We start from the raw sequence: 12,372 nt of genomic DNA on the forward strand, positions 1-12,372 counted from the left end.
CAGCCATGTTGGTAAAGGGCGCGCGGAAAGAGTGGGAAAGGGTGGAGAGTCGCAGTCCATCTGAATACTCTGATTGGTCACGGTGTGGTATGGGGCGGGGCGTTTACTATTTAACCCAGTCTGATTGGCTGAGTCAGGGGGGCGTGTTGGGGAATTCCCCCCAGGGCGGAAGCGCTAGAATTCCAGGCAGAGCCCAGCGACTGGCTGGCGGCCGCTGGGGTCCCCTGAGGCTTTGGGGGCCATGGCCGGGGTCGCGTGCTTGGGGAAAGCTGCGGATGCCGACGAATGGTGCGACAGCGGCCTGGGCTCTCTGGGTCCGGACGCGGCGGCCCCCGGAGGACCGGGGCTAGGCGCGGAGCTGGGCCCGGGGCTGTCGTGGGCGCCCCTCGTCTTTGGCTACGTCACTGAGGATGGCGACACGTGAGTGAACCTTAGGCTGCCACACCGGGCCCTAAAATCCCACATCTGACTCTCTATTAGTCTCTGATCCTGACTTCCCAACCTCTCAATCCTAAATCTGTCTTCTAATGCTTGCTCTGACCTCTAACCCCCAAGTCTAACCTTTGATAAATCAATTTCCAATCTAATTTTGATCCTAACCCCTTCCTTTCTGGAACTCTGGTTCTCAGAGCTCCACATCCATTGATTGATTCCACATCCAAGGCTCGATTTGACCTTCCTGACTGCGGTCCTGAGACCTATGTTAGAACTGAAGTTCAGGCAGGCTCCTCCTGACATCTGACCTCTAAATATGATCTTTGATCCTTAGCTCCTAACTTAGACGCATTAGATTTTGATTTCCGAAATTAATACTTGGCTTTTGACTCTAAGATCCCACCTTCTGAGCACTAATCTTCAAACCTTACATTCAAACAGAAAATGTAAACTCCATGACAGCAGGGATTCATCTGTTAAACAAATATTTATCCAACACCGACAACGTTTCAGGCCCTGTTTTAGGTGCTGGTGATAAGGCTGTGAAGAAAGCACAAAAACTTATGACTTGTGGAGCCTACATTCTAGTGGGGGTATATAGATGGCAGGGCAGACAGACTTACAGAAAGGAAGGGAGGAAGGGTGCGAGGAACAAAAAAGAAAGAAAGGTAGAGAGAAGGAAAGAAAGAAACAGAAAGCCACATAGACACAAAGTAAGAAAGAGAGAGAGAAGAGAAGAAAGATAGGAAGAAACAAAGATGGAAAAATGAAAAAAAAATAAGAAAAATGGTATGTCAGAAGATAGTAAGTTCTTTGGAGAAAAATAAAGTAGGAAAGTGGGACGAGTAGATAATCTGGGGAGAGCATTCCAGGTAGAAGGAACAATGTCGTAAAGGCCCAACTGAGGGAATGTCCCTGGGGTTTTTGTGTGTTGTGTTTACAGTTGTATCCCCAGTGACGGAACAGTGCCTGGCCCATAGGAGGCACTCAAGAAACACCGATCTTCTCAAAGAACCAACTGTGGTTTCATTTATTTTCTCTATAGGTTTTTTTTTTTTTTTGCTTTCTATTTTGTTGATCTCTGTTCTGACTTTCATTATTTACTTTCTTCTGCTTACTTTAGGTTTAATTTGTTCTTCTTTTTCTAGTTTCTTAAGGTAGAAGCTGAGGTCATTGATTTGAGACCTTTCTTTTTTTCTAGTATAGGTGTTTCATGTAAATTTCCCAGAGTAGTGCGTTAGCAGTATCTCACACATTCTGGTGTGCTGTGTTTTTATTTTCACTTAATTCAGTACACTTTCTAATTTCTCTTTTGATTTCTCCTTTGGCTGGTGGATTATTTAGAAGTATGCTGTTTAGTTTCCAGATAGTCCGAATATCTTCCTTTTATTGGTTTTTAGTTTAATTCCATTGTGTGTGCACTTGAAAAGAATGTGTATTCTGCTGCTGTTGGTGTAGTGTTCTCCAAGTGTCAGTTAGAGGTTGTATTGGTTTCTTTGGTTCTTCTGTTGTTCAGGTCTACTGTATCCTTGCTGATGATTTCTGTCTACTTGTTCTGTCAGTTATTGAGAGAGGGGTATTGAAATCTTCAACAATAATTGTGGATTTGTGGATTTCCTTGTTGTTCTATCAGGTTTTCCTTCGTGTAATTTGACGCTCTGTTATTAGGGGCACAAATGTTTAGGATTATTATGTCTTCTTCCTTAATTGACCTCTTTGTCATTAGGAAATAATCTCTATCCGTGGTAATATTCCTTGCTCTGAAATCTACTCTGATATTAAAATACTCACTCCTGCTTTCTTTTTTTTTTTAAACTTGTTTTTCATTGAGTATCTGTTTTTTATGCTAGCCAACGTTAGGGGCTTTTGTGTATGCTGTCTTATTTATTTATTTATTTATTTTTTGGCTGCGTTGGGTCTTCATTGCTGCGGGCGGCCTTTCTCTATTTGCGGCGAGTGGGGGCTACTCTTCGTTGTGGTGCATGGGCTTCTCATTGAGGTGGCTTCTTGTTGTGGAGCATGGGCTCCAGGCGCACGGGCTTCAGTAGTTGCAGCGCGTGGGTTCAGTAGTTGTGGTTCGTGGTCTCTAGAGCGCGGGCTCAGTAGTTGTGGCACACGGGCTTAGTTGATCCGTGGCATGTGGGATCTTCCCGGACCAGGGATTGAACCCGTGTCCCCTGCATTGGCAGGCGGATTCTTAACCACTGTGCCACCAGGGGAGTCCTTCACTCTTGCTTTCTTTTGACTGACTGGTGTTAGCATGGTATATCTTTTTCCATTCTTTTATTTGTAACCTATTTTAAAATTTATTTTAAAGGGTGTTACTTGTAGGTAGCATATAGTTGGGTTTTGCTTTTTTATTCAGTCTGACAGTTTCTACCTTTTAATTGGAGCTTTTAGACCATTTACATTTAATTTAATTATTGATATAGCTATGTCTATCATCTCGTTATTAGTTTTCTACTTATCTCTTCTTTGTTTACCTTTTCCTCTTTTTCTGTCTTTTGGAACAAGCAAATTTTGTTCCGTTGTATTTCTTTTCCTTTTCTTTCTTTTTTTTTTTTTTTTGCGGTATGCGGGCCTCTCACTGTTGTGGCCTCTCCTGTTGCGGAGCACAGGTTCCGGACGCACAGGCTCAGTGGCCCTGGCTCACGGGCCCAGCTGCTCTGCGGCATGTGGGATCTTCCCGGACCGGGGCACGAACCCGTGTCCCCTGCATCGGCAGGAAGACTCTCAACCACTGCGCCACCAGGGAAGCCCCGTTGTATTTCTTTTGTTGGCTTATTACCTTTAACTCTTTGTTTTTTATTTTAGTGGTTGCTCTGAAAGAAAGGTTGGCAAACTATGGTCTTTGCCAACAAAGACAGGCAAAATCCAGCCAGCTACCTGCTTTTGTATGGCTGTGAGCTAAGAATGGTTTTTACATTTTTAAAAGGTTGGAAGAAAATCAAAAGAAGAAAAACATTTCATTGCAAGTGAAAATTATATGAAATCCAAATTGCAGACTCCATAAAGTAAGTTCTGTTGGAATCCAGCCATGCCCATTCATTTACATATCGCCAATGGCTGCTTTTGCATCCTGCCAGGAAAGCTGAGTAGGTGAAAGAGAGACCATGTCGTCCACTAAGCTTGAATTATTTATCTGTCCCTTTACAGAAAAATTTGCTGACTCCTGCTTTAGGGCTTATAGTGTGCCACTTTAACTTATTATGGTCTGCCTTCAAGTGATACGATGCCGCTTCTCATAGCATAAAAGAACCTTAGAGTAGTATATTTCCATTTGTCTCTTCCTGGCCTTTGTTGTATTGCTGTCGTACATTTCACTTATACATGTGTTATAAACTCCACCAGACACTGTTATAATTTTTGCTTAAACAGTCAATTCTTTTTAAAAAATTATCTTCTAAAGAAATTTACATATTAAGAAAGAAAATCTTATGTACTTACCCGTATAGTTACTGTTTTCAGTGTTCTTTATTCTGTTGTATAGATCCATATTTTCGTTTGATGTCATTTTCCTTTTGCTTACAGGTTTCCTTGAACATTTCTTGTGATGTGGGTCTGCTGGTGATGAGTTTCTTTTGTATAGCTGAAAGCAGCTGTATTTTGTCTCCATTTTTGAGAGATATTTTTGCTGGGTTAAAGAATTCTAGGTTGGGGCTTCCCTGGTGGCGCAGTGGTTGAGAGTCCGCCTGCCGATGCAGGGGACGCGGGTTCGTGCCCCGGTCCGGGAAGACCCCACATGCCGCGGAGCGGCTGGGCCTGTGAGCCATGGCCGCTAAGCCTGCACGTCCGGAGCCTGTGCTCCGCAACGGGAGAGACCACAACAGAGAGAAGCCCGCGTACTGCAAAAAACAAACAAACAAACAAACAAACAAAAAAGAATTCTAGGTTGACAGTCCGTCTTTGAGTACTTTAAAGATGTGGCCCCATCGTGTTCTCCTGTATTATTTCCTTTGTGAAACCTGCTGTCGTGCTTATTTTTATTCCTTTATACTTAAGGTATCTTTTCCTCTGGCTGCTCCGAAGATATTTATCTTAATTGTTGATTTTGAACAGGTTTTTCATGTGGGGCCTCGGTATACTTTTCTTCATATTTCTTGTGCTCGGGAGTCATAGAGCTTCTTGGAGCCGTGGGTTTATAGTTTCCATCAGATTCGGAAAACTTTCTAGACATTATTTCTTCAAACGTTTTTTCTACCCCCTGCTCCTTTAGGAACTTGTTACGGATAGACTGGGCCTCTTGAAGTTGGCCCACGGCTCACTGATGTTCTTCCCGTTCTTAAGTGTTCTCTGTGTTTCATTCTGGAGAGTTGCTATTGTGAAGTCCTGAGGTTTGCTGATCTTTTTTTTTTGGTAGTGTGTAATCTGTTAATTCCATCCAGTGTCTTTTTCATTTCAGGTGCTGTAGTTTTTATCTCTAGGAGTTCAGTTTGAGTCTTTTTTTTTTTTTTTTATCCATGTCTCTACTTAACTTGTTGAATGTATAAGATACAGTTTGAATGTTCTCGTTTGCTAATTCTGCCGTCTGAGTCATTTCTGGGTCAGTGTCCATTGATTGATTATTCTCACTATGGATCATGCTTTCCTGCTTCTTTGTATGCTTGATAATCTTTGATTAGATGCCAGACATTGTAACTTTTACCTTGTCAGGCTAGCTAGCTTTGTATTCCTATAAATACTCTTAAATATTGTTCTGGGATGCGGTTAAATTACTTGTAAGTAGTTTGATCCTTTGGGGTTTTGCTTTTATGATTTGTTAGGTGGGTCCTGAGCACCCACCTAATCTGGGGCTCATTATTCCTCATTACTGATGAAGTAAGACCTTCCGGAGTATTCTACCCAATATCCTGTGAATTGTGGGTTTGTCCTAGTCCCGGCCCTGTGTGAGCACCAGGCATATCTCTCTAATCCTTTTGGTTGGTTTTCCCCCAGCCTGGGGTAGTTTCCTTACACCCTTGCACTGACCAGTATTCTTCTAAATATTCAAGAGGCCCCTCTGCGATCCCTGGGCAGCTGTCTCCTCTCTGGTTCCCTGTCCTGTGACTCCAGCTGTCTTGCTCTCCTGAGACTCAGCTCTGTCTCCTCACCTCAGGCAAATCTGCCTGCATCCCCCTCTCTGCATCATGGCTTGGAAACTCTCAAGACAGAAAGCTGTGGCAGTCAACTGAAGGGCTCATCGAGTGTGCTGCCTGTTTCCCTAGAATTGCTGTCATTCATTGCATGATGTCCAGTATCTTGGGAACTGTTGTTTCATATACTGTATTATGTCTGGGTTTTTTTGGTTGGTTGGAGATGGGAGTGAAATCTGGTCCATGTTACTTCATCTTGGGAGGGAGTAGAAGTCCTACTTAATAAACACTGGAGACTTCCCTGCTGGTCCAGTGATTAAGGCTCCACGCTTCCACTGCAGGGGGCTCGGGTTCTATCCCTGGTCAGGGAGCTAAGATCCCCCGTGCCGTGCGGTGTAGCCAAAAAAACCCCAAACCAAACCAAACGAAAACATTGATTAAACAAATTGGCTGAATTAACTCTGACCTGACCCTCCCAGGTTCCTGACAGCTGGTTCCAGAACTGTGGTCATAATGCCTAGCACCCAGTAGGTGCTCCATGTTTGTTGAATGAACGCATGCTAGAGTACTTGACCTCATAAGAAGTGAAACAAACAAACCAAAAAAAAAAAAAAACGAACACCCGAGCAAACTAAAAAGAGAGTGCTAGACCTCTGCCTTCTGACCCAGTCCTTGTCCTCAGGGCACTGCACTTGGCCGTGATTCATCGGCACGAGCCCTTCCTGGATTTCCTCCTGGGATTCGCCGCTGGTACTGAGTACCTGTACCTGCAGAATGACCTGGGCCAGGTGAGCCACCCGTAGACACTGTAGGGCTTGGGGGCCAGACTTCTCTGTGTGACCCCTAACCCCTGCCTTCTGCTCCTGCAGACAGCCCTGCATCTGGCAGCCATCCTGGAAGAGGCATCCACGGTGGAGAAGCTGTATGCGGCGGGTGCCAGCTTGCTGGTGGCGGAGCGTGGGGGCCACACGGCGCTGCACCTGGCCTGCCGCGTTGGGGCACACGCCTGTGCTCGTGTGCTGCTCCAGCCCCGCCCCCAGTGCCCCAGGGGAGTCCCCAACACCTACCTCGCTCAGGGCTCTGACCACGCCCCTGACACCAGCCATACCTCTGTTGCCTTGTACCCTGAGCCTGACCTGGAGCAGGAAGAGGGTGAGAGTGAAGAGGACTGGAAGCTGCAGCTGGAGGCTGAAAACTATGAGGGTGAGTGTCCTCTGTCACTGGGAAGGGCCCGGGCTCCCAGGCAGGGTAAGGGTGCCTGGCTCTGGGCTCGGCTCTCCTGACTCAAAGCCTGGCCCCTTGGGAAATAATACCGAGGCTTTAGGGAACCCAGGCATCAGGCCCAAGGACTCCTGCTCAGGTCCCAGCTTATTGAGAACCACAAGCCCCAGGCCACCCAGGACAAGGGAACTCAAGCGCCAAGCCCTCTGGGAAACTCTGGCAGCCCAGGTTCCCAGAGGTTGACATTGGAGTTCAGGGTCAGCCCTCCTCAGCCAGGCCTCATGGGAAAATAGACCTTGTCTACCCAGGGCCCTAGCATCTGAGTCTCAGCTCCCCCGTCTCTAAGCCCACCCAAGTACTTGGGACCAGGCCCCTCCACAGGTGGAAGGGTGGGACCCAGTGTTCAGGGCCCACCCCACCCCCCAAGGTCATAGGCCCTTCAACTACTCAGGACCCAGGAATTTGGGGTCCTGGTTCTTTGTGAAGTAAGACCAGAGACTCAGGTCTCCTAGCCCCAAGATCCAGGCCTCCTGTCCAAAGCCCCTGGGCTCTTCACGCATGGGCCCCAGACATCCCACAACCCAGGCATTGGCACTGCCAGCAAGTTCCAGACCCCCTGAGACTTAGGCATTTGGGATGCAGGAGCCTCTTTGATATACCCAGGCATGCAGGAGCCAGACCCCAAACTCCATCACCCTCAGGCCAAAAAACCCTCCCCTAGGATCGTGGCATTGGGGGCCCAGGCCCACCCCCCCATCATCTGACATAGGTCACTCTGTCCCCAGGCCACACCCCACTCCATGTGGCTGTCATCCACAAAGACGCGGAGATGGTCCAACTGCTCTGGGAGGCTGGAGCTGACCTCAACAAACCGGTGAGCTGCCCTAGGGAGAAGGCGTGGCAGGGTGGGGATCGTGCCCGAGCCGGGCAGGGTCTCCTCTAACCTCTCTGCTGCACCCCACAGGAGCCCACGTGTGGCCGGAGCCCCTTGCACTTGGCAGTGGAGGCCCAGGCAGCCGATGTGCTGGAACTTCTCCTGAAGGCCGGTGCCAACCCCGCCACCCGCATGTACGGTGGCCGCACCCCACTCGGCAGCGCCATGCTCCGGCCCAACCCCATCCTCGCCCGCCTCCTCCGTGCACACGGAGCCCCTGAGCCCGAGGACGAGGACAAGCCCGGCCCCTGCAGCAGCAGTAGCGACAGCGACAGCGGGGACGAGGGCGTGAGTCAGGAGGAAAGACTGGGCGGCCCAGCTTTGGGGGTCAGGGTAAACGGGCAGGTGGAAGGGGGAGAAGAGAAATTAGGCAGCACGTTGAGACTGACGTCGGGCTGCTGTGATTAGAGAACTCAGGCAGCAGTGAAAGTGATATCAGACAGCGATCAGGGGAGACCTGGACAGGGGTGGCGGGGAGAACTCAGGCAGTGGCAGTTGAGAAGTTAAGGCAGTGGCAGAGGTAGAACTCAGGCAGAGGGAGAGAAAAGGCCTTGGTCCTAGTGGCTGGTAAACATCGACAGCAGAGGGTGGCAGCGTGGGGAGTTGTTTTGTGGGAGCAAGAGTTGGAGAGTTTAGGCTGTGGGAAGATGACCTTGGGCAGCAGTGATTCAAACACTGGCAGCGGTGGGGAAAGACCTAAGCCAGCGGTGAGGAGGCTTCATTGGAGAACCCAGGCAGCAGAGACACTGCTGGGGGCAGGGGTTGTCGTTGAACGGTGGGGGTTGAGGAATTTGGGTAGAGGCAGAGGGAAGGGGCGGAGGGGGAGACCTCAGCCTGCGGCGGCTGAAGGGCTGGAGAGGCAGCAGGACTGGAGCCCACACAGTAGCGCTGGGAGAACACAGGTGACCTGGAAAGTGGTGCTTAGAGAACTAGAAGCAGGGAAGTTGAACTGGGAGCGGGGAACTTGGGCTTCAAGGCAGCACCCGGTTCTCAGGGTGGGTGGGAGAACTTGGGCAGCGGGCAAGGTGGCAGCCGCCTGAGCCCCTCTGCCTGGCCCCCTCTGCCCCCAGGATGAATATGACGACATCGTGGTCCACAGTGGCCGGAGCCCAAACCAGCTACCTCTCACCCCAGCCTCGAAACCGCTCCCTGATGACCCCATCTGACTTAATTGTGAATAGAGTTTCCAATTTAATAAAAAATCCCAGTTCTGACAACAGTCGCCTTCCCAGGCCTCCCGCCCACTCCTCAGCTCCTGCCCCTCTAAAATCAAGGGCTACACGATAAGCCTTGGTGGTTTTCTTTGTGCTTTATTCACTCGGGAGGGTTGGACTGTGTTAGACGGGTGTCAGGGCTGTTTCCTGAGTCAGTCTGAGCCCAGCCCCTCTACCCAGCTCAGACTTGGCCCCTCAGGCCTGGTTTCAAGGTGCACCCTTCTCTCCACTCCTGCAGGTTGGGGAGCAGAGTGGGGTGACGGACTGGAAGGGTTTGGGGGTCAACAGTCCTAAGCCGTAGGGTGTGTGAGGAAGGAGGACACGAGGTCAGGGGTCCGCCCGCCCTCCTGAGCTCCTCTCCCAGCATCTCCGTCACCTCCTTCAGCTCATCTCTCGTGTGCTCCAGCCGTTCCACGTCACGCTCCTGGGGGGATCAGAAATGGGGCGCTCAGCACCCACCTTCAAAGGCAGGCCACCTCAGTGGTTGCCCATGAATGTGGGCCAGGTCAGTTCACTTAGTGGCAACCAGCAGTGGTCATCCTGGTCATCGTGGGCCACGATGGTCGCCCTGCTGGTTGCTGCAACCCTGGAAGAGTCACGTCAGCTAACGTGGCCAGCGGTGAGGCCTCCGGTGTGTGCCATAGCCAACAGCGGCAGACAGAGGACTAGCAAAGGCGCTAGTGACTGGGATGCTGTGACCCATTTGTGAGGTGATGGCCATTTCGGTAACTGCCACCGATCATGGTGACATCTTTACTTCCCATGACCCAGCAGTGGTGTCCATCTATAGCCCAGTGAACCAGCCGTGGCAGCTACTTTTCATGGTGGTCAACTTGCTGGTCACAGACTAGCAATGGTGGCTAACTCGGGCACTTCTGTGTGGTAATGGTGGCCTTCTTGGTTACTGTAATGGAAGTACGGAAGCCCTCTTGATCAAGTAAAGGCCCTGCTTAGATGTTGCTACCTAGTCCTCATGTCAGTCCTGGTCACTACGGCCCATTTGTGGTGGATCTTGCTGTTTATGGCCCAACATTGGTGGCTGTTCGGTAGGAAGTCCACTGACATCTCCACCCCACTCCCTCCTTGCCTCCTCCACTCACCTCCTGTCCGCAGCCTCTCTCTTCTCCTGCTTGGGCTCAGCTTCTGCCTGGTGGAGGTAGTGGCGGTCCTCGTGTCTCTCTCCACCCGCCTCGGCACCCGGCCACAGGCTGTGGCCCCTGCCCAGCACCTGCACCCCCTTCTCCTCTGCCTCGAACTGGGCTGTCTCCTCATCGCTGGTCTGCTCTGCCACCCGCTTCCACGGGCCCTCAGTGGCCTCCATGGGCCCCCTCTCCTTTTCCTCCTCCTCCTCTCTGTGCTTCTGGCGGAGCCGGCCGTGGAGCTGCTCGTGGATGGCCGGTTCCCGCACTTCGGCCTTGTGGGTCCTTTCTGCTGCCTCCTCTTCCTTGTCCCTCACCTCCTGGCTGGATCTTGTCTTCCCAGCCTCTGGCTTTTTAAAATCCCCAACCAGGAGGCCTTTCCCTTCAGTGGACCCACAGCCGCAGGACTCTGTCTCACATATTTCTAGAGGAAAGAGAGGATGTTCTCTGTGCAGCCAAACAGAAAACAGCCCTAGAGGAGTTCTGGGGCTGCCCGAGGTCCCACAGGGGCACTGTCCAGACCTGGGAGGGGAGAGTCAGGTGCTGGGAGACACTCTCTGCCCTCATCCTGTACCCTTGCAGGGAGCCCCGAGGGTGGGGCTAGGGGCCAGGCTCCTTCAGTCTGGACACACTTGACAATGCCGGGCCAGCCCAGACAATGGCTCTAGGATGAGAAGAGGACACCCCTTCCTCCAGGCAGCCCTGGTGGGGTGGGAGCTCCTAAGAGGAACTGGGGCCTGGGCCCTCCTTACCTTTGTGGAGGAGAGCCATGCAGGGGCCTCGCTTGGCCTGGCCCAGCATCAGCACTTCTGTGACCACCTCTGCCAGACAGCGGGTCAGCTGGGGGTGAAGGGTCAGAGGGGAGGTTGAGGGTAGGGCAGATGGGGGGCATGAGAGCAGTGGGAGGGTTGGAGGGGAGACAAAAGATCGTGGAGGGGGCTGGGAAGGGGAGACCAGGGCCCCAGGGAGATGAGGCAGGGCAAGAGGGCCGCAGTCCTCACCTCCTCCTTGGAGGGTCGCGGTGCCAGGGGAGCCGCGGTGGCTGTGGAAGAAGGACGGGGGTGCTGGGCTTGTACTCCGGGCGCTGTCCCGGGTGCTGATTCCAGCTCCGAGGTCGTCCCGGTACCCACAAGTCCCCTCCCCCAGCCCCCCTGCTAGGTGCGCCGTCTCCACCTGGAAGCTCAGCCCATGAACGCTCTAGTCTGGCCCCGCTGGGTGCGCCGTCCCCGCCCCCGGTCACCCGAGTCCCCCGCTCCCCAGGCTGGCGGGGGGGGGGTCGCCCTGGTCTCAGGCGCTCACCCGCCCCGAGCAGCAGCGCCAGCAAAGGAGGCAGCAGCAGCAGCAAGAGCGGCACGGTGGGCTCGCGGCGCTGCATGGTGGGGCGTCCGGACCAGGGTCCTCGCACCGTGCGGCCGGGGAGGCAGCTCCTTATAACCCGCGCCCCCAGTGGCCCCCACGGGAGGAAGTGACGTCACCACCACCCGCTCCCCGCCAGATGGAGGGCAACAGCTGCGGGGCGGAGACCCGTCTGAGACCCTCTATTATTCATGGGGGCCCACTCCCTGCACCCTCCCCTCCAGCTTCCGGCCCCTTCCGGCCCCTGAGCTCCAGCGGGGCGGCGGGGGGGGGGAGTTGGAATTCTCTGCCCAGGTAAACAGGGTCTGATGAGCTTAAGGCCCCACTGGGAGGCGGGACCTGGGTTTGAATCCAGAGGCAGCCACTTACAGACCAACCTCAGGCAACTCCTTCCCTTCCTTGGCCCATTTTCTCCTCTGGAAAGTGGGTCTCATAAATCTACTTCCTCAGAGCTGTATCTGGCCCCCACCTGAGTCCCAGCTCCTCCACTACCAGCTGTGCAGCCCTGGGACAACTGCTTAATCTAAGACCTGTTCCTCACTTGTGAAATAGGGCTGGTGACAACCTACTCCACAGCTTGATGGGGAAGATTAAATAAGTTAATGCACATGTTAGCTTGGGCAGTGCTTGGCACTGCGAACTACACAGGCCCGAGCTCCTTCACCCCAGTCATTTTTATTGAGCGCCCATTACATGCCCAGTCCTCTTCTAGACCCTGGTGCTACAACAATGAATGGGGCTGCTGGCAAACTTCCCTGGCCTCTTGGAGCAGACATCTCAGAATGGGGCAAGACAGTACCCAAGGAAGGAGGCTGCGGTGCATCGCAGCACGGCGGCGTGGATGCCGAGTGCTGGGGTTTTTACTTTGGCCAGGCTGGTCCGGGAAGTCCTCTCGGGGGAGGTGACATCTGGGCTAAGGCCTGAGTGACAAAATGCAAGCAGTCACACAAGATCTAGGGGAGAGGAGCCGGGGAGTGGTCTAGCAAGCGCAGAGGCCTGAG

At 52.3% G+C, this 12,372-nt stretch overlaps 3 protein-coding genes across 5 annotated transcripts in view; 1 reads left to right on the forward strand and 2 right to left on the reverse strand.

The window, feature by feature from the left end:
- The first annotated feature begins 167 nt into the window (after window positions 1-167).
- Window positions 168-8,880, forward strand: NFKBIB (NFKB inhibitor beta). Of its 2 annotated transcripts, XM_029242138.1 has the most exons (6): window positions 168-420; window positions 6,190-6,295; window positions 6,377-6,710; window positions 7,514-7,602; window positions 7,693-7,950; window positions 8,733-8,880. In XM_029242138.1, exons 1-6 carry the CDS (start codon window positions 242-244, stop codon window positions 8,826-8,828), a joined length of 1,062 nt encoding a protein of 353 aa, XP_029097971.1. In that variant the 5' UTR covers window positions 168-241; the 3' UTR covers window positions 8,829-8,880. The 2 variants fall into 2 exon arrangements, with proteins under 2 accessions (XP_029097971.1, XP_029097979.1); XM_029242146.1 differs by having other exon boundaries at window positions 185-420; window positions 7,693-8,879.
- A 25-nt stretch (window positions 8,881-8,905) lies between these two features.
- CCER2 (coiled-coil glutamate rich protein 2) lies at window positions 8,906-11,481 on the reverse strand. Its single transcript, XM_029242220.1, is given in 5 exon segments — window positions 8,906-9,297; window positions 9,973-10,439; window positions 10,768-10,855; window positions 11,017-11,057; window positions 11,315-11,481. Coding segments are annotated over 5 exon segments (912 nt in total). The 5' UTR covers window positions 11,391-11,481; the 3' UTR covers window positions 8,906-9,057.
- Window positions 10,835-12,372, reverse strand: part of SARS2 (seryl-tRNA synthetase 2, mitochondrial) — a 13,441-nt gene continuing 11,903 nt past the window's right edge. The window contains exons 17-19 of one of the 2 annotated variants that reach the window (XR_003796606.1): window positions 12,171-12,291; window positions 11,017-11,057; window positions 10,835-10,855 (exon numbers count right to left, since the gene is read on the reverse strand). The gene's annotated coding sequence lies outside the window, so the exon portion shown is untranslated. Of the gene's footprint in view, window positions 10,856-11,016; window positions 11,058-12,115; window positions 12,292-12,372 lie in introns of those variants that run through there. The other variant, XM_029242127.1, reaches the window with a different exon arrangement.

This window comes from Monodon monoceros, unplaced genomic scaffold (assembly GCF_005190385.1).
Source record: "Monodon monoceros isolate NGI ecotype Baffin Bay Population unplaced genomic scaffold, NGI_Narwhal_1 Super_Scaffold_10, whole genome shotgun sequence".
In the NCBI taxonomy this organism is placed as follows: domain Eukaryota; kingdom Metazoa; phylum Chordata; class Mammalia; order Artiodactyla; family Monodontidae; genus Monodon; species Monodon monoceros.

Coding starts and splice junctions, on each gene's coding strand:
- NFKBIB (XM_029242146.1), top strand. CDS start 242: ATGGCCGGGGTCGCGTGCTTGGGGAAAGCTGCGGATGCCGACGAATGG. Junction 6,296..6,376: donor TGCAGAATGACCTGGGCCAG/GTGAGCCACCCG, acceptor CTGCTCCTGCAG/ACAGCCCTGCATCTGGCAGC. Junction 7,603..7,692: donor GAGCTGACCTCAACAAACCG/GTGAGCTGCCCT, acceptor TGCACCCCACAG/GAGCCCACGTGTGGCCGGAG.